The following is a 27,256-nucleotide window of genomic DNA, read 5'->3' as shown; positions in this document are numbered from 1 at the left end:
CCGCCTATGTATATTAATTTAACTATCGTTTATGATATTTGTCATGCACATACCGAGTGCAAAGTATTCTTTTATGTTTTATACTTTTAGAATTTCCCGCGGGTATCTTGCAAGGCACATTCTTCAGCAACGATCGGCCGCGCTACATGAACTACGGTGCTATCGGCTTTGTCATCGGCCACGAGATTACTCATGGTTTTGACGATCAAGGTAGGCAATTCAATAAGGAAGGTAATCTCGTGGACTGGTGGCAACCAGAGACGAAAGAGTATTATATCAAGAGAGCCGAGTGCATAATTAACCAATATGGAAATTACACCGTGGAAGACGTTGGAATGAATGTAAGACAAATCACGCACATTTAAAATTAATGATTTGATAACTGATATAGTTTTGAACTTTGCGCTTCTGAAAAAAGTTCAGTTTTTATTTTTTTAACATTGAGGGAATATCACGGATTTAACGACTGTAAAGATATGGACGTAATCAGAAGATAAAATTTTTTCTAGATTTTATGCGAATATTCTAACTGCAAAAAGATATTCGAAAAATAAAAGAAACTTATTTATATTGTTTGAATTGTTTCAAAATTTATCATCTTTTATTTTTCTCAATGCATTCTCTGACGACTATGGCTGCAATTGTCATAACATTCTTTAGTATTTATACACCTTTAGTTACTATTTGTATTTTTATCGCACTTGCCACGTAAGAGTATATTATCTTTGCAAGAACAATTGAGTTTGAGTCAATCTTTGCAATACACTATAAAAATGTTAGAATAAAATTTGATAACAGCATGAAATAACGACGACAAATTTTCTCAATGGCATGTACTCTATACTGATCTATAAAATATTTTTCTCTGATTCCCAAATAACTATCAGCATATGATTACCCAAAGAATTTTAAAAATATACAGTATCGTTGGAATGTTATATATTTTTATCATAGTTCTACAAAAAAATGTATCTTTTTTTTTAGAATTTAAAATCAAAATTTGTGAAACAATTTAATTTTTAGCAAAATTTTCGAGTTACGTATATATCGCTATTAAAAAATAAATGCAAAAAATATAAATCTAAAAATTCCTAATTTTTAATACAGAATAAATTAACATTTTATAATATGCATTAAAATAATTAATTTCGGTAATCTGTTTTACATGCTTACAGTTAAATGGAATAAATACTCAAGGTGAGAACATTGCCGATAACGGCGGCATAAAAGAAGCATATTATGCGTACAGAGAATGGGTGAAGCGAAACAAGCCTGAACAGAGATTGCCGGGTCTGCAATATAGCCCGGAACAGATGTTCTGGATAAGCGCTGCCAATACTTGGTGCAGCAAGTACCGACCGGAAGCGATGAAACTGCGCATCACTACAGGATTTCACAGCCCCGGCGAGTTTCGCGTTCGCGGACCGCTATCAAACATGGAAGAGTTCTCGCGCGACTTCAACTGCCCGGTCGGCTCCAAAATGAACCCCGAGAAAAAGTGTGCTGTATGGTAGATCTCAAGTGTCAACAAAAAACTATAGAAGCGACATCGACCTAAATTCCATTCTGCAAGCGTTTTTTAACTCTAGAAGCTCGCAGCTTTAAATTTTTGTTTCGTACGTGTTCAACGTTTTGTTGAACAAAGAAAAAATGTTATTTCAATAGTTTTATAGTAACAATAGATTTGAATACGTGTTATTTTGTTGTGTCTTCAGTGTTATATAATATTTATTATATATAATTTTCAAATATTAAATTACAAATTAATATTTGATAATTAATATTGTATCAATTTAATTTAATAATTAATTTGATTTTATTTGATTGAACATAACATAGGTAAGCTAATATTTTTTTGACAAAATTTCCATAATTTTAGAATTTGCATTATCGCTTCTAGAGTTAATAAATGCGAGGCACTAATGTGTAGGATGTCGGGGTAACTTGATTCCATTTTATTCTGCCGAATAACAGTCGCGACAAAGATTATTTTTGTCAGTGATACTTAAAAGCAAGAACTTGAAATTTTGCGATAGTATGCGAAAGTGTGCAAAAAATCTAAGAAAAAATTCTCCAGGAAAACATCCATGGAGATTAATTTGGTCTACGCTTTTAGAACGTGAAAGAATATATAATATATACATATATTATGTTTTTGGTAAACAATTTTTATAAGAAGAAATATATGTCACGTCATGCGTATGTAAATAGAAAAAAATTAATTAATGACAAATTTGGAAGTTATATATATAATTAATTCTACTTATATGAAGTTAATCGTTTTACTGTTTTTGATGTATAAGGCATAGTGATTTCTGTGCCAATATGATCATGTCAAAGGTTTTAGATTATTCTGTAATGGAATAACTCGCAACATTATGCGAAATTAGGCTCAATTGTCTCACACGTTTGATCTAATTTTTAGTTGAGAACTTTTATGATTGATATAAAATTGCTAGAAGATACTGTCACATTTTTTAGATTAATAATTAAAAATTTGCTTTTTTATTCTTTTCTTTTTTTTCTAATTGTTGACAGCTTTGTTAAGTCTCGCTTCTTAGAATAAATCTTAGAGTATTTTGTTGACATGGATAAATAATGCATAATGATATTATATACTATACACAATAATTCACAAAATCGGGAATCAATAAACAAAAAATAGTTGACTATTTTTTGGTAAATTTAGTATGTTTTAAATAAAAACTTTAATATAGTAATTATTGTTTATTACGATTATTTTATATTAAGTATTATTTTCTAGTATTATTGAGTAGCAATTAAATTTTTTTTAAAATAAAATCCATTTATAAATTAAGCTAAAATTTAAAAAATTTATAATAATATTGCTATTTGATTTTAAGTAATGGAATATCTTTTACTTTTCACTGATTCCCGATTTTCCACAAACCACATTTTATATGTATAATTGTACGTGATCAGCGTTGTCTCGCGATTTTCGATTATTTAATACTCTTTTGCTATTTGTCGATTATATCAAATGTTCTTAAAGATCATTTAGCCGTAGGAGTTACCGTTTCTCGAAGTACTTAGGGCAACTTATTATAAGTATTAAATGTAGCTATTAACTGCGAACAATTGAACCGCGATATTTGCGATTGCTTTCCAATATATTATTTGTTGCATTCGTATATATGTGCATTTAGCATTTTTATTTGCATTACATCCTTTTTACCTTTTAAGCGCATTTCTCAGTTTTCGTATTTATTATGACTTAAAGTCATCGGATATTGTACGTTTAAATAAAAGAGATATAATAGGTATAAGAGATATATGTAACATGTAAGGTATTTGTTGAGTGTAAAAGTTTAATACAAAAAAGTCTCGTATAGATACCAAATTGTATTTTCGATATGTATTACCCAAGAAAATATTAATAAGAGTTTGTAAAAATTTACAATCTGATTATGCGAATCAGTACACACAAATATTTATAACAAATCAAATATCAAACAAACACTTAATACTATTCACTTACCTTTGCTGATATGTTGAGAACTGATACATTGAGAGTTGACAGGATCAGGAGAGTCGACATCAATGTCTTGGTTCCGCTTACATCTATGATGCACTTCAAGCGACGAATAACGTAAAACACTTATCACTTGATAAATTTGTACTCTAACTTATGATATTACAAAGATCATACTCTGTGTAATCGCGCGAGTATTCTTACACACTTATCATTGCACTAATCGACATTACATTCCGACACCACGACCGACAATACAACCGACACTACAACCGACACTATGACCGACATTTGCTTTGCACGCAAAAACGAGTAGAACGCGCTGACAACTTCACATCGATACCCGATACATTAATCGCGAATATTCTTGTGCACTTATAATGCACAATATTCATACATGTAATATTCTCGCGCATTTACATTAACCGATACTACATTCGACATGTCCATTGCTTAGTGAATATTTTAAAACGAGTAAAAAACGGAAACCTGTGCGACGCGAAATTTCACGATTCGTTACAGTAACGCCATTGCCGAAACTCTGCAAAAGATAAAAATGATACATTATACATCAATACCTTGTTAGATTAGACTAGATTAGATTACTATTAGTATTGTCGCTATCGATATTACATAAAAATGTCTTACCCAATACTCAAAGCGGAGTTGTTACAAGCACAACGCAATTTTATTGAGGCAAAAACGCAGAGAAACTTGTCAAGGAGATGTGAAGCTGTTTCGAACTAATATAACTACAAACGACGCATGCGCAACGCCAATCATTTTCTATAATGTGCGATTTAAGCGCCGTGCATTGATGAAATCACGAAACATTTCGCGCGTATATTTGAATTGAAATAATACAAACATTACATTACATCATATTAAAATGTAATCTAATCTAGCCACACGAGGTATTGGTGTATAATATATCATTTTTATCTTTTGCAGAGTTTCGACAATGGCGTACTGTAGCGAGTCGTGTAAATTTCGCGTCGCATAGGTTTCCGTTTTTCAAAACGTTCGCTAAGCAATTAACGACAAATTTACTTTCATGCGCTTATTATTGCGCTAATTACAAAATGCTATATTTATTAATATTCTCAGAAAATAATACTTTCAAAGACAAAAATATACAAGTAAAAACGCGAAAAAAGAACAAACTCATTTAATATGTCGGTGTGGTGCATAGCGCGTGCGTGAGTTGAATTGCGTCTGTCATCGCGACGCAGCAACGGCGCAGCAAGGCGCGCGACGATATTTATGAGGTGTGACAGTTTGTGATCGCGCAAAATTGACATATTAGTCAAACGAGAGAGATTGTGTAACAGCATGGACAAGCCGCCGTATAAACTGAGCAGCGTGCTGCTTGGCCACAGCGCGGACGTGAGAGCAGTGGCAACCTTTCTCGATGGTACCATCGTGTCGGTCTCCCGGGACAAGACAACGCGTGTATGGAAGCCGTCCGGGTTAGTACAGTCGAAGCATACGTAGCTCTCGCACATAAAAATCCATAGCATTTATTTTTTCTTAATCTATTTTCGCAATATCTTTGATTTTTTTAACTTGAGTGCACGATTTATTACTATATATTACGAAATACATCTTTTTTTGTATATGTGTGAGGTTAGAAATTTATTTGAATGCTATCAAGTAAACGATTATAGTATGATATGATGTAAGCTCTGCCTTTTTTTAGTCTGTTTTTGCACCATCATCGATTTTCTTCAACTTTACTACATAATTTATTATTATATTTCTGTATTATTATTCAAGATTTACATAGATTTTGCTTTAAGAATTGTATAATAAATGTGTTATTATATTCTTATAACGCTGTAAAAGTGCCTAAAATTTTGCAGGAATGGTAACGAGTATGAACAGAGCGCAATATTAACAGGCCACTCTAATTTTGTTAGTTCAGTGTGCGTTTTAAACCCATCGGAGAGAAATCCCAAAGGTTATATCATCACTGGCAGCAATGACAATACCATATGTGTCTATATAGCAGATGAAACAGTACCTGTGCACACAATAACGGCACATCAGAATACTGTGTGTAATTTAAGGACTGGCAAGAAAGAAGGTACATTTCTTTCGAGTTCTTGGGACCTTACTGCTAAATTATGGGATGTAAATGATTTGAGCAAACCACAACTGAATCTCATGGATCATACTGCTGCAGTATGGTGCGTGGCAGATTTATCGAATGGAAATATAGTAACTGGATCAGCTGATAAGTTGGTAATAGTATGGACGAGAGATGGTTCTATGCAACATAAATTAACTGGACATACAGATTGTATTCGTGATATAGCTGATATTAAAGAGGATGAGTTTCTAACTTGTGCAAATGATGCCACTATAAGACACTGGAATGCCAGACTTGGAACCTGTTTAGGTACATATTGTGGACACGAGAATTATATTTATAGTATAGCAGCTGTTCCAAATGGCACATATGTCTTTTCATCTGGAGAAGATAGGACTATCAGAGTATGGTATAATGCAGAACTTGGTCAAACCATTGTTTTACCAACACAATCGATATGGTGTGTTGAGTTGTTCTCAAATGGTGACATAGTCACTGGAAGTTGCGACGGAGCTGTCAGAATATTCTCATCTAACCCTGAACGATATGCGAATGTGGAGACACTGCAAGCATTTGAAAAAGAAGTAGCAAATACCTCTATAAATGCACAACAGGTACTCGGAGACATCAATATAAAAGAGTAAGTATAGGATTTTTACTGTTTTGTACAATTAATTTATACTCACAATGTATTATTTGTTATAATTTGTTTTAATTGGTCTTAATTGCTTTTAGTTTACCAGATTCAAGAGTCCTCCTACAGCCTGGCCAAAAAGACGGACAAACAAAGATCGTAAATGAAGGAGATGCAGTTAGAGCGTATAGTTGGTCGCAAAATGAAAAACGGTGGATAAAAATTGGCGATGTGATGGGTGCGTCTGGTGGTACCGCTGCTACCTCTGGAAAGCAACTCTATAATGGCATAGAATATGATTATGTCTTTTCGGTCGACATACAAGACGGTGTGCCACCTTTGAAACTTCCATACAATAAGGGCCAAGATCCTTGGCACGTTGCACAGAAGTTCCTTCATGACAATAATCTAAGTCAATTATTTTTAGATCAGGTATATATTTTTAAATTAAAAAAAAATTGTTGAACTTTAAAAAATAATTCAAAAATTGTAAGAATGTGATGAAGTTCTCTGTATATTTTGTTCTAGGTTGCAAATTTCATAGTAAAGAATTCTGAGTCAACTCCAGTTTTGACTACTGGATCTCAATATGTAGATCCTTTTACAGGAGGAAGCAGGTATGTTCCTGGATCAGGAACATCGTCCAGTATGCCCGACGTTATTGTACAATCATCAACATTAAATTCTTCCAACACATCTACATCTTCCTCTTATATACCTCATTCGAGGTATTTAAAATTAGAACAGGCAAATTTGTCTATCATTTTCGGTAATTAAGTCTTGTCTAAGATAATTAAGTATCACAAGGATGTAATACAAGTTTGTATTATTTCTTTTTAATATTGCAGAAAAATTATACGAATTAAACACTAAACAAGAAAGTATACATAAAGTATCAGAGGAACATCTAGATGCTATAGGAAAGCTTACAGACGATCAAATATCTGAGGAAATTAGGACTAGCGCTATCAACGCGTTAAAAAGTCTTTTAGATTGGCCGAACGATACAGTATTTCCGGCTCTCGATATAGCGAGGCTCACTGTACTCCACAAAGCAGTAAACGACCAATTATGTACAGAAGAATTGCTGCCAGTTATACGGAGGCATATCAAATCTAACGCTACTCCGTCGAATCAAATGCTCACTTTTCGATTGATAGCTAATATGTTCCAACATGAAAAAGGAGAGAAACTTGGTCTCGATTACAGGGATGAGATTCTAAAGTCTCTATTAGATTTGCAATCTCTTGGAAATAAAAACAATCAGGTATATTATCAAGTAATTAAAATATTCGTCCAAAACAAAGTAGTGGCTTAGACGAGCCTAAAATGATTGAAATAATTATTTCTTGATTTATCTGCATTTTAAATAATGTTCATGATGGTAAAATAAGATTTTTTTTTTTCAGGTTGCGATATCGACTTATATGTTGAATTTGATCGTAGCGCTAAATAAGTATGACGATACACCTGGTAGAACAAGAGCTCTAAATACATTGTTTACCGTATTACCCCGTTTAAATGAACCAGAAGCAATATTCAGAGCTCTAGTTGGATTGGGAACGTTATTGGCCGCTACACCTGATCCTAGTGATCGTAATGAATTAATTAACGCTGTGCGAGAATCCGAAACCGCTTTAAACGTTTTAAGAACTTTGTCGGAAAGCACGACCGATCTTAGTATGTCAAACAAAGTGGTAAACTGTTCCAAGCAGATCATTGATTTGATTATTTAATTCGTTTATGAGTGATACACTGTGTAACAAACTATCATAAAAGAGAACTATTTGTAAGGATAAAGATGGAAATATAACCAACGAATGTGATTATCATATAAAAAATAAAAAAGATTTTGAATGCACTAATACAATTTCAGAAAACGTGATTAGCGTATGTATGCATATTTTCCAGTTTGGTTGCTCAAAATCTTAAAATATATTATAAATAAAAATGCATTTTTTAATGCAATTTACAGCAATCATTCAAATGCATTATGCTCTTGCATATAATGATAAGATAAACCCAAGACTTAAAAAAATATTAATAGATTTATAACAATTAGTAGTTTATTGTGACAATTGCTATTTTACTTTTACAAAAAATGCAAAGATTTTTAAGCGCAATATTAAGATTTTTAAGATTATATTTACAAGATTAAATTATAAATACAAAGTGTGTGTGTGTGTGTCTCTGAAGGAATTATTTATTTTACAAAATAAATTAAACTGCAAAAAAGAATGCTCTAATGTCACGAATATGGAAAATACGTATATTAACTTGCTGCTAAAATTTATCGAATGAGAAAAAAAACTCGCCAAAAGTGAATATATGACTAAATTAAAAACTTTTTCTTTATGAGCCTTTTCTTTTTGTAGAGGCAACAATTGCAGAAATCATGAGAAGATAATTCGTGAAAGACTTGAATATATGTATGTTCTGAGAAGCTAATCGGTTTAAGATTAAAATATTTTTCGAGATACTGCTGGCGCGTGTACATACAGAATTAATAATTTAAGTTTTGAATTATTTTTTTCAGACATTTTTAATGAAATTATTTATATGGTCTTTAATTTATATGGTGTGTATACATATAATGTCATTCGAATGTTTTTTTTTTGCAATTTATTTTATTTCACATAATGGACAGAGTAAATCGCGTTACTTTAGAGACACCTTGTACAATCTTTGATGAAGCAATGTCCTATTTACAACCAATATTTTTAACAAACACAACGTGTTTAAATTAATTTTTTTAATTTTTTTTTGTATTCAATATTCTATTATGTTCTAAAGATTACATCAAATGGAAAAAGATCGGTTTTGTTCATCTCTTATGTATTCAGATAAAGCGTGTTATTCCGTAATCACGTTTTAATGAGAGTTTCTATAAAACAAATAACTGAGAAATTTAGAACTTATATATTGGATTTCGTCAAGTTCATTTCATTCAATCGACATGCATACTAATGTTGATTCTGAAATCGAGATTGTAAGTTCTAAATCATGGGCGCGATGTGACACAGAAAGTTGAAAAGTTACAGGAAACACGACCCCCGTCGATTTAGCATAGCTTGATGTATTTCTGCATAGTCATTTCCATTGTTATGCTGATTACGTCTTTGATGCTTCATTTCTTGCATTATTTTGTGAAATAAATATCCATTAGATGTTAGACGTGTGCTACGCTTTAGGCATCATTCTGTAATCATGTATGAAGTAAATCATAGTGATCGTAAAAGTTATTCTGAAATTTTATTATGTTTATATACAAGCTCTTTTAATTAATTTTAACAAGATAGAAAATTAATAAAATAATGTATAAACTTGCAAACTCGCTCTTTTATTCGTACTCTAATACTTCTTCAAATTCTTATCTCGCATCAATTGAGGTGACAAGTAAAAACTGTGATGAAAGCATCGTTGTTTTCCGAAGGATTTTGTATACGACACTTTTAATAGCATCTTTAAATTTAATTAAACGTTGCTTAATTTCTTTAATACGATATTTGATACAACCCACATCAACAATATTCGTTCAGAATCTTTGCAACATGAATAACAAGATACATAAAAGTTTTTGAGCCAATTTAAGAAATACTGCAATAAAAAAAATGAATCTTTAGAAAATGAGCGTACGTAAGTGCTATGAATAACTTAGTGGCGTTTAGTTCTAAGTGGCATTTAGTCTTAGAAATCACATAAATGGAAGCCACTAGAAGCACGTGAAGGTCAACAGGTTAAAATGCTTACTATAATTATGCCATATTTTACGTAAATAAAAAAACATACAATTCTAAAATTGTATCCGGGGCATTCAATAATGCTGATCGTTTTTTTCGCATATCTCTGCATATCTAATATTTTATTTACCCATTTTTTCTCACAATTTAAACAATACATTGGCATAAACTTATTACAAATAAAAAATTAAGTACAAATAAAAATATTACATATCCACAATATTGGTCAAATTTATATATTTTATTCCTTAATAAATGCAATTTGTAGCAATTATATAGAAGTAAGAATTAACGTAACAATTATTATATTTACGTAATGTAAAAGAACGTTAATATAATATTTTAAATCAATACATGAGGAATTATACAGCGTGTGTCAAAAGTTCCGGGACGGCTGGATAATTTGAAAAATACGCATCACAGAGGAAAATGACCTCGACAAAAGTTGTAGGATTTTTCTCGGGCAATCCGATGGTGACCTTAGATTTGGCCTTACCCGTGACCTTCAAGGTCATTTCAAGGTCAAATCGAATTTTTTAAATAGAAACCCCTATTTTTGATTCCAAAATTTAATAGCTGGTGTCAAGAGCTTTTCAAAACACTATAATGAAGTTATTTTTTATTAAGTACTTTTCGAGTTATGAGACTTGAAAGTTACAACATTTTGACATAAAATACAAAATATCTTGTAAAACATTCAATTTTCGGAAATCTTACCTTAATACTTTTATGCACAAAATAATGAGACGAATCAATTGGTATAAAGAAAACACATTGGTTTTAAAAAAAAGTATGCAGTTGCATGTTGCAAATTACATATTTTTTCTTGAAAGCAACTATGTGTTTTCTTTATACCAATTAATTCGTCTCATTATTTTGTGCATAAAAGTATTAAGGTAAGATTTCCGAAAATTGAATGTTTTACAAGATATTTTGTATTTTATATCAAAATGCTGTAACTTTCAAGCCTTATAACTCGAAAAGTACTTAATGAAAAATAACTTTATTATAGTGTTTTGAAAAGCTCTTGACACCAGCTATTAGAAAGAGATTTTGGAATCAAAAATAGGGGTTTCTATTTAAAAAACTCGATTTGACCTTGAAATGACCTTGAAGGTCACGGGCAAGGCCAAATCTAAGGTCACCATCGGATTGCCCGAGAAAAATCTTACAACTTTTGTCGAGGTCATTTTCCTCTGTGATGCGTATTTTTCAAATTATCCAGCCGTCCCGGAACTTTTGACACACGCTGTAGATAGCGTGTACATTATATGTAACATTTGGCAATAATGTAATGTAGCACAGTAATACTATTCGAGTAAATTAAGAACTTGGTCTCTTTATTTTTATGTCACAAATAATATAAATGATATTGCTTATTAATTTGTATATAGCATTGTTCCTGGTGCATGCTACCAAATTATTGGCTAATTGGTGTACTTTTTTTAATTAATGGATAATACTGGATAATACTTTGACTAAAAATATTATATCATTTCTAATATACTATTAAATAAAACAGCCTTAAAATAATTCTGCATATTCTTTATACAATTATATAATATTAAATATTATAATTAATTAATATATAAGGCTCTAGTGATTGACAAAATCAAATAAAATCAATAGGAGCGTAAAGAGCCACAATGCAAGTTCTTCGTGCAAAAGTTATAATATATTCGTTTAAAATTGCTTACAAACGTTTCTGCCTGACATCAGGTCTTCTTCAGTGTACAATATTAAAAAATAAAATTCACTCGCAGTAATTACATAGAATAAAAGATGTGGAAGACGTATTAACAATTCTTTTCAACCAAAATGTCTTGGTTGAAAAGGATTGAGGAAGAAGACCTGATGTCAGGCAGAAACGTTTGTAAGCAATTTTAAACGAATATATTATAACCTTCGCACGAAGAACTTGCATTGTGGCTCTTTACGCTCCTATTGATTTTATTAATTATTATACTTTAAAATATTTTGTTTTTGTTATTAAATAATAAATATATAAATATAATATGCTATTAAACAATAAATATATAAATTTAATATTAAGTAACATTTTTCGTGCAAATAATACATTTTAATTAAACTGATTTTAAAAAGTAAATATTCACATAACATCAACACCTTCAAAAGTCAATGGTCTTTGACATATGTTGTCATATCCTCGAGTAACAATTGACGTTTTAAGGTGCTGACCTTATGTGAATATTTACCTTTTAAAATACAAAACTATGAAGTTTCTCATTAATTACATTAGAAATACAGCAAAAACTACATTGTGTGCGAAATTAAAATTTCAATAGTTTCAATTTAAATAATAGCTAATTAAATCCACGTCTTTATAAGAAACGCTTTAGCTATTTATCGCTTAGTCTTTGAGCAATTTTTGTGGAAATTGTGAATTGTCAAAATTATAGTGTCAAACTTATAGTGCGATAAATAAAATAAAATAAAATAGTTTTTCTGAATTTACACATCCAGTAAAACTTATAACATGGATAATGAAAAAATATATCAGTCGTATATTGATATCGATTCTAATAATGACATTGTTATTTCGGGTATCGCTGGCAGATTTCCAAGTTCGGATAATATGAAGCAGTTACAAGAAAATCTATTTAAAAAAATTAATCTCGTTAAAGAAGATCATATTCGATGGAATATAGGTAATTAATTAGTATATTATAGTTTTACAGTATATTCTTCATTGTAGTTCATGATTTTTTATTCGTAAGTAATATAATTAATTAATTAACGTAATTATCTATATTATATAGTTAAATATTGTAGAAATATATTTTAATCTTTAATCTTACATTAAATAACACTAGTAATCTAAATTGCGAATTAAACATGACAATTATAAGTTGCATTTGCGAGACACTAGTTTTAATTCAAACTTGACAAAAAGAAATAGAATTTGTAGTGAAAATTACGGTTGCAAACATAAGACGAGTTTCATTCACAAACAATATTAAAAAAATAATTTTGTATTATTGTTGAATATTTTTCAAAATAAAAAAAAGTTTTTTAAGAAAATTAATATTTAAAAGATTTTAATGATATTGTTGGCTTTCAAACGATCGAGAGAAAACAAAAAATTATACTTACTGCGACAATATAGTTATAACTTTAAAGAGATTTTATCACATTTTTCAGAACATCCGGATATACCAACTCATATGGGTACAATTAATAATATTGATAAGTTTGACACAGAATTTTTTGATGTACCTTTCAAGCAAGCGCATTCTCTTGATCCTATGACGAGAATGTTACTAGAACACACATACGAAGCAATTATCGATGCAGGGATCAATCCAAAACAATTACGAGGGAGAAATACTGCAATAGTCATAGGAACGTCTTACCTTGAATCACAAGAGAAATTTTTGTACGAAAATTTGCAGGTAAAACAAATCACTGATTGATAAGGATAATAAAATAAAATAATTGCAGATAAATTATAAAAATTATTATTTACATATTTAAATTTGTTATTGCTTACATCCTGTGATTTAGATAAACGACAGGAATATTATTGGATGTAGTAAATCTATAATGGCAAATATTCTTTCATACGTTTTGAATTTAAAAGGATCATCATGTACTGTGGATACTGCCTGTAGCTCTAGTCTACACGCCATTGCTGTTGCATATGATTGTATTATGTCAGGCCGATCCGAGGACGCGATAGTTGGTGCCACAAATCTTTGTTTGCATCCTACAATAAATCTGCAATACTCTCGTCTTGGTATTTTCATTAAAATTACATAATTTCATAATATAAGTTATATAATTCGATATACATATAATGTTAAAAGAATGCATAATTTTGTACGTAATTTTAGGTACTTTATCATCTGATAGTTGCTGTAGACCTTTTGATAATACCGCAAACGGTTATACGCGCAGTGAAGCTGCGACGGTATTGTACCTTCAAAAAGCAAAAAACGCGAAAAGAGTTTACGCTATATGTAAACATATTAAACTAAATAATGACGGTTACAAAGAAGAAGGAATAACATATCCATCGACACACATGCAAAGCGCTTTATTAACAGAGTTTTACAATGAATGCGGAGTATCTCCAACTTGCTTAGATTACGTTGAGGCACATGGAACCGGCACTAAAGTTGGCGATCCTCAGGAAATCAATGCTATCCATAAAGTTTTGTGCAAAAATAGAAAAACCCCATTGATGGTGGGCTCTATAAAATCCAACCTTGGTCACGCTGAACCTGCCAGCGGAATCACACAAATCGCTAAAGTAAAGCAATTCATTTCACTAATTACATCGTTATAATATAAAAAAAATAGACTGATTAGAACAAAAAACAAAGAATTTAAAACAGATAATCGAAATAATCACTTTATGTTCAAAGAGAAAAAGAATTATTTTAAACAATACATAAAATACTATGAATTTTATTCATCAAATAAAGAATAATAAATTATAGTAACGCTTCTTTAATTTTTTTAAATGAAATGTAATAGTTGTTATTTTTTAATGTAAAAATAACGATAAATTTTCCTTATTTATTAACAATTAAAATTTGATACAATGCTCACAATATACTCTACGCTTAAGCATTTTAACATAGTAAATATTAAATCTTATTGCTAACTTTATATTAATATATATATAAAAACAAACAAAATTAAATAAAGTATCATAACTAAATCAATTTTATATACCAAAATACACTGATTTTTTAAGGCGATAATAGCATTTGAAACCGGTCTTGTACCACCAAACATTAATTTTACATCATCGCGGAACGATATAGACGCCTTAGCGGACGGAACTATACGTGTCGTCACAGAAGCATTACCGCTTAAAAATGGTTATATTGCTATGAATTCCTTCGGATTCGGTGGATCCAATGCTCACCTGTTATTGAAGTGGAATCCTAAAAAGAAAATTTATAATGGAGCACTTCTTGATAATTTGCCAAGACTTGTGGCATTGTCCGGGCGCACTGAAGAATCTGTGAAATTGTTTTTAAACGATGTGAGTAACTATTTCAGAAATAGCACTAACATCATTTTTAACAGCAAAAAACGTTACATTATATATACTATATTTACTTTTTTTAAAGTTTTTTAAAACTTTTTTTAAAAGTTTTTTAAAAGTTTTTAAGTACTTTTTTAAAACATTTATTTTGTAGATTGCTAATCATCCCACAGATGTAGAATATATCCGTTTACTCCACGACATTCACACAGACGACATAGATGGTCATTCATGGAGAGGATACATTATACTGGATTCTTGGCAAAAAAATTCCATCAAAAAAATTCAAAACTGTAAAAACATAAAAAGACCTATTTGCTTTATATTCTCTGCCATAGAAACGCAATGGCAAGAAATAGGTAGGTATCCAAAATTCAACATATTTTATGTGTACAAATTGATTAATAAAATAATACTTTCAAACTTTATCAGGTAAAAAGCTATTAAAATTTCATGCATTTGCGAAAGCTGTAAAAATGTGTGATGCTGTTTTGAAACCGTATGACATAAGTATTACAAATATTTTGACGAAGATGGATGCAACATTAAGCAAAAGTGCTTTACATACATTTGTTGGCATCATTGCTATTCAGGTATGATATTTCGAAATCGCACAAAAATCTATATCGTATATACTGATAAACGCAAATTTGAGTTTATCACTATTTGTCTATATTATATTTACTTTACTATAAAATATGTCAATAATAAATATTTTTTAATGCAATATATTTAATAATAAAATTGTTTATTAATTTTGTAGATTGCCTTGGTAGATTTCTTAACATCTATAGAGATTATTCCGGATTACATAATTGGTCATTTTGCTGGTGAACTTGGTTGTGCTTATGCAGACGGGTGTCTGACTATGGAACAAACTATTCTGTCAGCATACTTTATTGGTTTAGCATGTGTGAAAGAGAAACTAGTTCATAGCTCTACCGCAGTTGTCAATTTTGATTACAAATCTCTTAAAGATATATGTCCAGCAGATATCAAAATAATATGCAGAAACAACCAGAACAGCAATATTGTAACTGGCCCCGCTAAATCCATGCAAGAATTTTTGCGAAAATTGCAGGTACGTTGACTTTTTACCTTTTATAAATTATAGAATTTTCGTTATTAATACATAATGTATGTAGTGTTTTTTTTAATAGTCGAGTAATAATTTTAAATTTCAATTTATTGCATTTACTAATATATATTAATTTTTTTTTTTATCAGAACAACAACATTGACGTGAAAGCAATCTCCCGCTACAACATGCCGTATCACAGTCGTTACCTCGCTTCTCTGAAATCGCAGTTTTTTACAAGTTTGAGCGAAATAATTTCACAGCCGAAAGAAAGGAGTCCCAAATGGATCAGTACCTCCGTACCTCGCAATAAATGGTCCAATCCAGCATCAAAATTATGCTCAGCAAGCTACCATACGCGTAGTATATTAAATACCATTCTTTTTGAACAAGCAACGCATATGATCCCAGATAACGCTGTAATTATTGAAATTGCACCAGTTAGCATTTTACAGGACATTTTGAAAGAATCGGTACATTCAAAAGTGACGAACATTGCACTGACTAAGCGAAATGAACCAAATGCTATCGATTTAGTATTGCAAGGGATTGGAAAACTCTACAACTGTGGTCTCCAGCCACGGATCGCTAATTTGTATCCACCGGTGAATTTTCCAGTTAGCCGAGGTACTCCTATGATCTCTCCATCTATAAGGTACAATATATTATTAAAATTAATCTAAATATTACATATATAAATAAACACATAATTGTATAAACAAATGTTTTAATACTATCAGATGGAATCATTCTGAAGATTGGTTTGTACAAAAATATGAAACGCAAAAGAAAATCAAATCCAGAAAAAGACAAGTAGAAATTATGACGGGTGACGAAGATTATAGCTATTTAACCGGTCACGTCATTGACGGAAGAAATATGCTACCAGCAACAAGTTATCTTGTGCTTGTTTGGGAAACTATTGGTATGATGAAAGGAGAAATATACACAAAAATACCTGTAGTATTTCGGGATATAAGATTTATTCGTGCTACTCATTTTTCGAAGGACAGCAACATAAAATTGACGATTACGATACAGAAAGGTATTTGTGGTAAATCTTATTCTTTTAAGAAAATCTTTAAAAAAAATTTTATAAATAATATATAATTATTTATAACAGTATGTAATATATTGAATGTTAAATTATTATAGAGAGCGGCAAATTTGAAGTGACTGAAGGAGACAGCATTGTTGTGACAGGTGTTGTACACACTACATCAAATGCTGAAGAAGAAATGGTGCCGAATGATCTGTTATCGGTGGATATTGACGAGAAAGAACATATGAGTTCTCGAGACATCTACAAGGAATTAAAGTTACGCGGTTACCAATACAGCGGCAGGTTTTGCGGCTTGAACAGCGCATCAATCTCAGGCAGCAAGGGACATATCGCTTGGATAGGTAATTTTGTGACATTTATGGACACTATGCTGCAGATGCACATAATTGGAAAAGATACCAGAGATTTGTATGTTCCAACAAGTATTCAAAAATTGATAATTAACCCCGCACTTCACAAGTTGAAGTCACGGAACATGATGTCAGAAAAAAATAAACGTAAGTTTTTCGATTACAATTAAATAAATATTTTAAAAGTTATTCTGTAAAATAAAGATTTATTTTAATTCTTCTCTTACAGAATTACCAGTTCGTATATATAAACAGATGAACATAATTATATCAGGCGGAATAGAGATACGCGGGTTTGAGACTACTTCGATCTTTCGTCGAAAACCAGTAAGAGATCCCGTCATCGAGGAGTACAAATTTGTAGCTCATCAAGATTGTGCAATAATTTCATTAAATGAAGCAATCCGCATATCAACGCAACTCGCGCTGGATGATCATCGGAGCATTAAAGTAACATCCATTGAGTTAGTGGAAGATGAGGATAATGTAATATTAGAAGATTTATCATCGGCGTTACTGATTAAGGCTCTTAATGATATTCCATTAATACAACCAAATGTTACTTTAATAACATCGCCGAATCGTTTCAATCCAGAGGAACTTTTTTCAAACGTTTTGGTCGCAGATTTAAACAAACCATTTGTAGGCGACAAAGCTTTGATAGCTACAGGATTTAATCTTTTGACGAAACATCAGAAATCATTGGAAAAACTTTTACCGCTTTTGAGAGATGGCGGTTATCTCTTAACACGCGAGAAATGCAATCTAAATAAGTATGACAAATATTTGAGTAAATACGCATTAAGTGTCATTCTGGAAAAGCATACGGATAAAGAAATAATTATCCTTCTAAAGAAAAAAGTTCCGATAAAGAAAACAACTGTTGTTTATATAAATAATAATAATTTTAATTGGCTTGAAGATTTGAAGGCGCTTGTAAACGACGAGAATAAACATAATGAAGATAATAGAATTGTAATTGTTGGAGAGGGAGACTTGGAAAATGGTTTGTTAGGCTTTATCAACTGCTTGAGGAAAGAACCTAGTGGCAAGCTTGTTAGAGGAGTGCTTATTCAAGACGAGAAAGCACCTAAGTTTTCTCTACAAGATTCTTTTTATATACAGCAGTTGCAGAAAGACATGATTATTAACGTTTTGCGACCTAACAAAACTTGGGGATCTTACCGATATTTACGTATATTGCATCCAAAAGTCGAACCCGTAACTGCCGCCTATGCATGCCAAACGGTATATAAAAATTTATGCAGAAATTTAAATCGCCTATCGATGCTATTTATAGAATAATACCTTTGTTTTCAAATTTTAATAACTACATAATGTATAGATTATGTACTTCGATTATATATGCGAAAATAATGTTTCGCTTTATATGTGTGATAAATATATATACATAGTAATAATTTCCTACAGGTTCGTGGCGATTTAAGTACACTTTGTTGGGTGGAAAACAATATATCTATCGATTCCCATCGTGAAGATATAGTACGTGTGGTCTATTCATCCCTCAATTTCAAGGATGTAATGTTAGCCACTGGCAAGTTGACGTCGGATGTCGAAACGTCAGGACGACTTCAAAGCATGAATCTTGGATTTGAATATGTAGGATTTGATGTCAATGGACAACGAGTAATGGGACTTTGTGACAATAAGTATGTATAGTGTAAATGCCCATCTCATTATTAATTCATAATTTGAATCAGAAATTTGTTGATATTGATTTATACTACATACATAAATTATATGAACTAAATAAATACTAACAATTTCTTATTTAATATAAATTTGTTACTATATAATATTTTATAATAATCCAACTGACAATTCAATTGTGTTAAAATTAAAATTGTTATCTTTGTAGATGTATAGCAAATGTCATTATAAAAGATAAAGATTTTTGCTGGAACATACCTGATACATGGACCTTTGAAGAAGCTGCTACAGTACCGTGTGTTTACAGCACGAACTATTATGCTCTATATCATTTCGGAAAAATGAAGAAGGGTGATAAAGTACTTATCCACTCTGGTACTGGCGGCATTGGACAATCAGCCATTCATCTCGCTCTTCAGGAAGGATGTCAAGTGTTTACTACCGTAAGCACTGCAGAAAAACGTAAAATCATCAGGGAACTATTTCCGGCTATTCCCGATGAGCATATTGGAAATTCGCGAGACACCAGTTTCGAACAAATGATAATGAGACAAACAAACGGTCGCGGCGTTGATATTGTATTAAACTCATTGGCAGAAGAAAAACTTTTAGCATCTGTTCGTTGTTTGGCGAGAAGGGGTCGTTTTCTAGAGATTGGAAAGTTTGATATTTTATCCGACAATTCTCTAAACATGTCTTTATTTCAAAAAAATATTAGTTTTTATCCCGTTCTGTTGGATGCAATGTTTACCAGTAATCATAAAAATAAATCTCGGCTATCTATATTAATGGCTAAAGGTTTAAAAAATAGAAATATTAAACCTATTCAGACGACAGTTTTTCCAAAGACGAAGATTGAAGCAGCTTTTAGATACATGGCAAGCGGAAAACACATGGGGAAAGTACGTTTAGAATAACTAAATATATATTATGAATTATTATTAAAAACATAGTGCGTAATAAATTTCATATTTTTAATACAATGATATGTTTATAGATTATTTTAAATATACAAGAGGATGGCAAATCTTTGGATTCACCTATTGTTGCACACCGTCGTTATTACTGCCTCAACGATAGAACTTATGTTATACTAGGCGGCTTGGGTGGATTTGGTTTAGAGTTAACTGACTGGCTGATACTTAGAGGCGCTAAGAATGTCGTTCTAACTTCAAGATTTGGAATAAAAAATGGCTATCAGCAAATGAGAATTGAGTTATGGAAATCATACGGTGTAAATGTGCAAATAATTAAAAACGCAAACCTTGCGAATCCCGAAGAATGTGAATATTTTCTACAAATGGCGGAGAAACAAGCACCAGTAGATGCGATATTTAATCTTGCTGCGATTTTAAAAGATTGTGTACTTAGGAACCAAACCGTGGAAACTTTCACGGAATCTTTCATGTCGAAGGCTTGGACGACACAGACATTAGATAAACTATCTAGAAAGATCTGTTTAAAACTTCGACATTTTGTAGTATTTTCTTCCGTTTTTTGCGGAAGAGGAAACGCTGGGCAAACTAATTATGGAATGGCCAATTCCATCATGGAAAGAGTGTGCGAAAAAAGAGCGGATAAAGGACTACCCGGATTGGCAATTCAATGGGGAGCTGTGGGTGACGTAGGTCTCGTCGCTGACATGCAGGAAGACAATAAAGAGTCAGTTGTCGGTGGCACCCAGCAGCAGAAAGTATCTTCCTGCTTTGTAGAACTCGAAAAATTTTTACTCCAAAACCGACCGATTGTAAGCAGTATAATTGTTTCTGAAAAAAAAACGGGACTATCCGGACTTGTCAATATGGTGGATACTGTCGCTAATATTATGGGTAGGAATTTGCACGCAGATTTGTGTTTCTTTTAATCTACACAAGATGTGATAATGTTTACATGTATTATTTATTTAAATACCATAACATCTTAGAAATCATTATTACATGCTCAAATGTGAACAAAAGTACACGATTGCGTATACACATATACACATACATTATATTGTTAAACTTTTTTTATATAATTTAATACAATATAATATTTTTATGCTGCAGATATAAAAGACGTAAAAGTAATAAGTCAAAATAGATCTTTATCCGATCTTGGAATGGATTCCATGATGGCTGTGGAAATTAAACAAAGCTTGGAAAGAAAATTCAACATCTTGCTTACTGTGCAAGAAATACGAAATTTAACGTTTTCAAAATTGAGAGAGATGTCTGATGCAAACGTGAATTTGCATAATGATGTGTGAAATGAGAAGCCAACCGATATGAACAAGCCATACGATATAAAAGAAAATTGTTATTGATCGAAAATTGTTAAATGGTGTTATGAGAAACGTAACTTTTTTTGTATTTAATAAACCAAATAGAACTTTTTACTGATGAAATTTATAATATTTCAGATAATCAAAAATAAAAAGAAATACATCGAGTTTACTCACGCGACGATTCTAATGAGTGAGAAAATAGTATGTAATTAATTAATGAAAAGACACTTTAAATGTTTCTAATTCAGTAATTTGTTCTAATAAAAAAATTATAATAATCTTCTTAATTTAAATAATTGATTGACTGTTTTTGAAGTTATGTGTATTAAAAAGAATGGCTGATTTCATAGCTTTAGCAAAATTTATATTTTTTTCGTAACATATTAGCAAAAAAGACGCGTAAATTTATTATTTTTACTCTCATTATTCGCTAGTGTTATCTCAGTGACGATACGTTTTGTCCGTCGCATTTATATGGTTATGATTAACGTAATAGCAAAAACATATGTAGCTTATATCGAGTAGAATTTGCAATCAGATATTAATGACAGATACCTACGCGATAAAAAGCAAGCATGATTTGTCATCACAGCACATGGCAACAAAAATGCAGCTGAAATGCAATCGTCAATGCTATGTTATCTTAAATTATATTTTAATCTAAATAAATTTAAACTTAAACATTTATTAGAGTTAATTATATCTATTGTACTATAATACAAGAAATATATCATTGTGGTATAAAGTTGTTGTTCATATTAAATCTGTGTTGATGATATCAAGAATTTAAGAAATGGTAATTACGCTCGTAAAATTACAATAATGCGTTTTTGCAGATACAATAAAGAATACAATAATTTTTCTCTGCTATTAGGAACGTAAATGTCTCTTTCTATATTTTCTCTCTTCTTATTTTTGTCATAATTTTATGCCACGCAGGGGCGGATTTCCCATTAGGCTGGGAATGCCTACAAGCATTATTGCGCACATTTAAAAATTGAAAATACAAACGTACGTTTGCACACAAGACATTATTGCACACATACAGACTGCACACATGACATCATTGCGCACATACACATTGCACACATAATATTATTGCGCACATACACATTGCACACATAATATTATTGCGCACATTTAAAAATTAAAAATACAAACGTACGTTTGCACACAAGACATTATTGCACACATACACATTGCGCACATGACATTATTGCGCACATACACATTGCACACATAATATTATTGCGCATATTTTTCCATGCAAAACGAGGTTCAACATGGGTTTACAACTTTGTTTGTGAACCTTGGTTAACCTTGTTAGGTTTACCTTGTTAGGTATAACCTGAGTAGGATTTGTTATTTGTTATAATATTTTATGTATGACAGTTTCTTACTGTCAGTTTTATATTATAAATATTTCTCATTTTATAATAAGTAGATTATAAAAGTAGAGCGTATAATTTGACAGGTTTTACTGCAATTAAGAAAATGTGAAACTTGGGAAGAAAGATTTGAAATTTTCGCTAAATACTTTTCAAAAGTAAATTTACTTCTGTCACGCCCAAACTTGCAAACTGTATACAACAGTTTATAAACATATGCTGGCTATTCGGCAATATGATTCTTCTATATTACCGCGTATTAAAATAATATTCTTAAAAACAACAAACTGATGTAGCAGGAGCTAGTTATAATTGCTCAAATTTTCCTTTTATTATAAAATTACAGACGTTTCGGCCTAAAGGACGTGGCCATCTTCCATCAGTTACACTGAAGATGGCCACGTCCTTTAGGCCGAAACGTCTGTAATTTTATAATAAAAGAAAAATTTGAGCAATTATAACTAGCTCCTGCTACATCAGTTTGTTGTTTTCAAGAATATTTTTTTAATAAGAAAAAGAGCTATATATTTATACTATTGTATTTTTAATTACCGCGTATTAAATTATCCATAACGTTGTTCAAACCTACATTGTCAAATGCACCTGAACTCGAAAAGGATTATGATTTGTATAAGGTATTTTGAGAAAACATTTTATCAGTATTTAATATCAAATTTTACAATATTTTTATTGGTAAAATTTCTAATGTTTAAGATAACTGAAAACAAGGTGGTGGTACATCACATCGAGAGTAATCACGTGACAATCTTTGCAAACGAGAAAGTGGCGGCTGCAAATAATGAAGAAACGTTTTGATGAAAGTAATTTTATTATTGACGTTAATAACAACTATAAAATCTTCTTATTTAAAATAATTGTTGTCACTGTTTCTAATGTTACATGCATTACTATGATTAACTTTAAAACTATGTAAAAAATTTATATTTTGTTTTTTTTATTTTATTTGCTATAGATTGCACATGAAAAAGTCATTATAAAATATTAATTAAAATATTTTGTTATTTTGATAAATATGTGCATGTGAAATTTTATGTACTATATTAATTCTATTTATTATTATTATTACATTTGCATAAAATATATCATTGCCATGTCCTTACCCGAAATTATTATATTTCTAAATAAGGCTTAAGCAACCGTAACAGAAATGCATTTTTTTCGCTAACAAATTAATGAGAAGTGGTTTATGAGACATACAACGATCACATAAAGATAGATTTTATATTATTTACAATTTGTTCATTCAGTCACCGTTTGTTAGTTTCTTGTTTAAATAAAAAATTTAACATTCTTTACTGAAAACGGAATGTTGTGCAATCTTTTGAAGTGGTGGGCAATGTTTTAAATTAAAATTTAAACATTGGTTTAAAAATTATTTAATTATAGGAATAATAAAGTTGCTGTTATTTACATGATACATATTTCAATATTTTATGTCGTAAATTTATTTTATTCTTTTTTGTTCTTCTTTGCAATTCAAATAGCATTGTGTCAACTAAAAATATCCATAACAAGTTGAAGCGTTTTATGAAAATAATAATTTCTTCTTAAATCCTACTTTAAGCTCTCCAATGCTACGCAAACAATAAAATATTGATTTAAAGTAACTATCTCATTGTTTTCAAAGGTTCAAGTTTTTTTTGTTACATCTAGAGATCTTTTTTTAAATCAAAATTCAAAAATCGCCGAAATTTTCTTCTTAAAAAATTACTCATAGTCGTTATTTTTGATAAATATTTTACAGAAAGATTTTACAATAGACATATGCCATATCATCACAACAATGCGTGACCTTAAAAATCAGTTGTAAAATTTACTTGCGTTTTTGAACCATTTTGTAAAATTAATATTATTTATTAATTTATATTGTATAATTTATATTGTATAAAACCGTTTTTTGTCATCGAATTATTAATCCGATTAATGGTTAATCACTACACTGCCACTGGGAAAATTTACTACACATAATAACCATAACAATATGATCCACAAAATTTATTTGCGATACATTATTGTCTACGTTACACTTGTATCAAATGCATCAAAAATTATAGAGGCGGTGATTGCTCTGAGATTAAAATTAGTATGTTGTTAACAAAACGTGACAAGCGTCACGTTATATTGCGTTGCATCGTTCTTACTGTCTGCTCGTTCCAAACTCGTACGTGTGTGAGAGAGAAAAGAGAATAGCGAACTATTGTCAATTATAACTTAAAAACTATACTGCAGACAAATTTTTTGCTAAGAATCAAATTATATCTTGGAAATCGCTGAAAAATATGACATTTCAAAGACATCAGGTTGTTTTGTATCATCCTGTATATCTACAAATCATATTTTCAAATTGCTTTTAAATTGCGTGTTTTAACATAATTCCAATTATTATACTCTGAAACAATTAAATAGTTGTATCTTTTACGCAGAATTTATTTATTAATTTAATATTAATAAAACATTTAATATTAATAAAATTTGTACTTTCCAATTTTTTGAATGTATTTAAATTCAACAAAAGTGTACAAATAAATTTGAAGTTTATTAAAATATGTGCCGTACATGTTTTAGCTATTACAAGTTTTATTTCTTCATACATAGTAAGTACGCAGAATTTATAAAATACGACTTAGCCTTAGGATTCTGCCATACGCAAACGTAAATATTAATTTAAAAGTGAATTAAGGGCACTGTCCTTTTTTCTTCTTGTCACTCCAATTATTTATTCACTTCTTTATAGTCTAATCAGTACACGTGGCATAAAATTATCACAAAAAAATTACGTATAAATTTAATAAAATTATATATTCAAACCCACATAATTAATTTTCGATTATATTGAAAATAGAACAAAAATTACATTATTTGTAATTTTAACATTTCAAAAGTTTATATAATAATTTATTATTATGATATAAAAATTACAATATATAAAAACTGAAAAGTTATTATAATATAAAAAGCGAGCATAATTTGCCATCACAATATAGCAACAAAAATGCAGTAGAAATGCAATCGTTAATGCTATATTATCTTAAATTATATTATAATCTAAATAAACATAAACTTAAACATTTATTAAAATTAATTATATCTATCATACTATTATACAAGAAATATATCTTTGTAATATAATGTTCTTGTTCATATTACATCTGTGTTGATGATATCAAGAATTTAAGAAATGGTAATTACACTCGTAAAATTATAATAGTGCCTTTTTGCAGATACAATAAAGAATACGATAAATTCTTTTTGCTGTCAGGAACGTAAATGTCTCTTTTTATATTTTCTCTCTCTCTCTCTCAAAATATATTTTAATTACAAATGTATTATTTATTAATAAACTTGTCTGATTTTTTCATTGTAGCAATAGAAAACTCACTGTCTCCAAATTTATGGGGTATGTTTAAGATAATGTTTTTTTAAGTTTATAAATGTGCTAATATGTGCTACATATATTATTTTTGTTATGCTTTTGTTATCATAAAAAACCAAAATAAGTTTGATTTTTGTCAACATAGTATTGCACATCAATTTATATTAGAATTCACTTATAAAATGCGTAGTTAAGAAACTTGCAAGAAATTACGTCATACTTTACATAAATTAATAAACATTACACAATTGCATGCGAATAATCAGTGACGTATATCCTTCGTTTCTTATCTATTTTTGCATGTCTGATAACATGTATATTACAATACTATACAATGATATGCATTTACAATGTTGCCACAATTTATATATTTTATGCCCCAATAAATGCAGTTTGCAGCAGTTATATAGAAAAAATAATTAACGTAACAATTGTTATATGTAAGTAAATAAAAAAAAAAAGCATTACCCAAATATAATATTTTAAATTATTAGTGAGAAATTGTAGATAGCATATACGTTATATATAACATTTTGCAATAATATAATATAGCACAGCAATAGTTTTTGTGTAAATTAAGAACATGTTTTCCTTACTTTTACTTATATGTATGTCACAAATACAAACAATATTGCTTATTAATATGTATATAGTATTATTGTAATAGTATATATATGTATATAGTATTATTTCTGGTTCATGCATTATTAGCTAATCATTGGTGTATTTTTACTCGATAAATGTGTGATATGCACTACACTGCAGCAATATAACTTAAAATATGAAACTGCTATTGACTATATTACATTTGTATCGATTGTATAAAAAATTCCAAAAGTGGTAATAGATTCAAAATTTGACATAGTGCATTTTTAAAAATACAATAAAAACTCATTACATTTTTTCAACTGCGTAAAGTAAAAATATCTTTTCTTGTATTTTCTCTAAAATTAAAATTCTTGAAATTGACATCTAAAATTAAAATTAAAATTATGTAATTACAAGCTTTTTGTTAGTTTATTCTGTTGAGGCAACAGAGAGTACACTCTCACTAATATTTATGTTGT

At 30.2% G+C, this 27,256-nt stretch overlaps 3 protein-coding genes and 1 pseudogene across 6 annotated transcripts in view; 3 read left to right on the top strand and 1 right to left on the bottom strand.

Moving 5' to 3' along the window:
* Nep2 (Neprilysin 2) overlaps positions 1-3,361 on the top strand; it is a 37,029-nt gene extending 33,668 nt beyond the window's left edge. For all 4 annotated transcript variants that reach the window (XM_012369115.2, XM_012369114.2, XM_067351564.1 and 1 more), the window contains exons 9-10: positions 91-341; positions 1,176-3,361. In XM_012369115.2, coding sequence (XP_012224538.1) covers positions 91-341; positions 1,176-1,514 — 590 coding nt within the window. In that variant the 3' untranslated portion in view covers positions 1,515-3,361. The remainder of the gene's footprint in view (positions 1-90; positions 342-1,175) is intronic.
* The window catches only part of Pde9 (phosphodiesterase 9), a 191,068-nt gene extending 186,833 nt beyond the window's left edge, over positions 1-4,235 (bottom strand). Inside the window, exons 1-2 of the mRNA XM_067351562.1 lie at positions 4,142-4,235; positions 3,500-4,034 (exon numbers count right to left, since the gene is read on the bottom strand). The gene's annotated coding sequence lies outside the window, so the exon portion shown is untranslated. The remainder of the gene's footprint in view (positions 1-3,499; positions 4,035-4,141) is intronic.
* Positions 4,236-4,697: 462 nt separating this feature from the next.
* Plap (phospholipase A2 activator protein) lies at positions 4,698-8,089 on the top strand. Its single transcript, XM_012369117.2, has 6 exons — positions 4,698-4,962; positions 5,356-6,225; positions 6,321-6,651; positions 6,748-6,988; positions 7,068-7,486; positions 7,629-8,089. The coding sequence occupies exons 1-6, from the start codon at positions 4,826-4,828 to the stop codon at positions 7,953-7,955; spliced, it is 2,325 nt and encodes a 774-aa protein (XP_012224540.1). The 5' UTR covers positions 4,698-4,825; the 3' UTR covers positions 7,956-8,089.
* Positions 8,090-9,692: 1,603 nt separating this feature from the next.
* Positions 9,693-23,187, top strand: LOC105673445 (fatty acid synthase-like; annotated as a pseudogene).
* The last annotated feature ends 4,069 nt before the right edge of the window (positions 23,188-27,256 follow it).

This window comes from Linepithema humile, chromosome 3 (assembly GCF_040581485.1).
Source record: "Linepithema humile isolate Giens D197 chromosome 3, Lhum_UNIL_v1.0, whole genome shotgun sequence".
Lineage (NCBI taxonomy): Eukaryota > Metazoa > Arthropoda > Insecta > Hymenoptera > Formicidae > Linepithema > Linepithema humile.
Note: the sequence above shows the minus strand (reverse complement) of the source record. Positions and strands in the feature narration are given on the sequence as shown.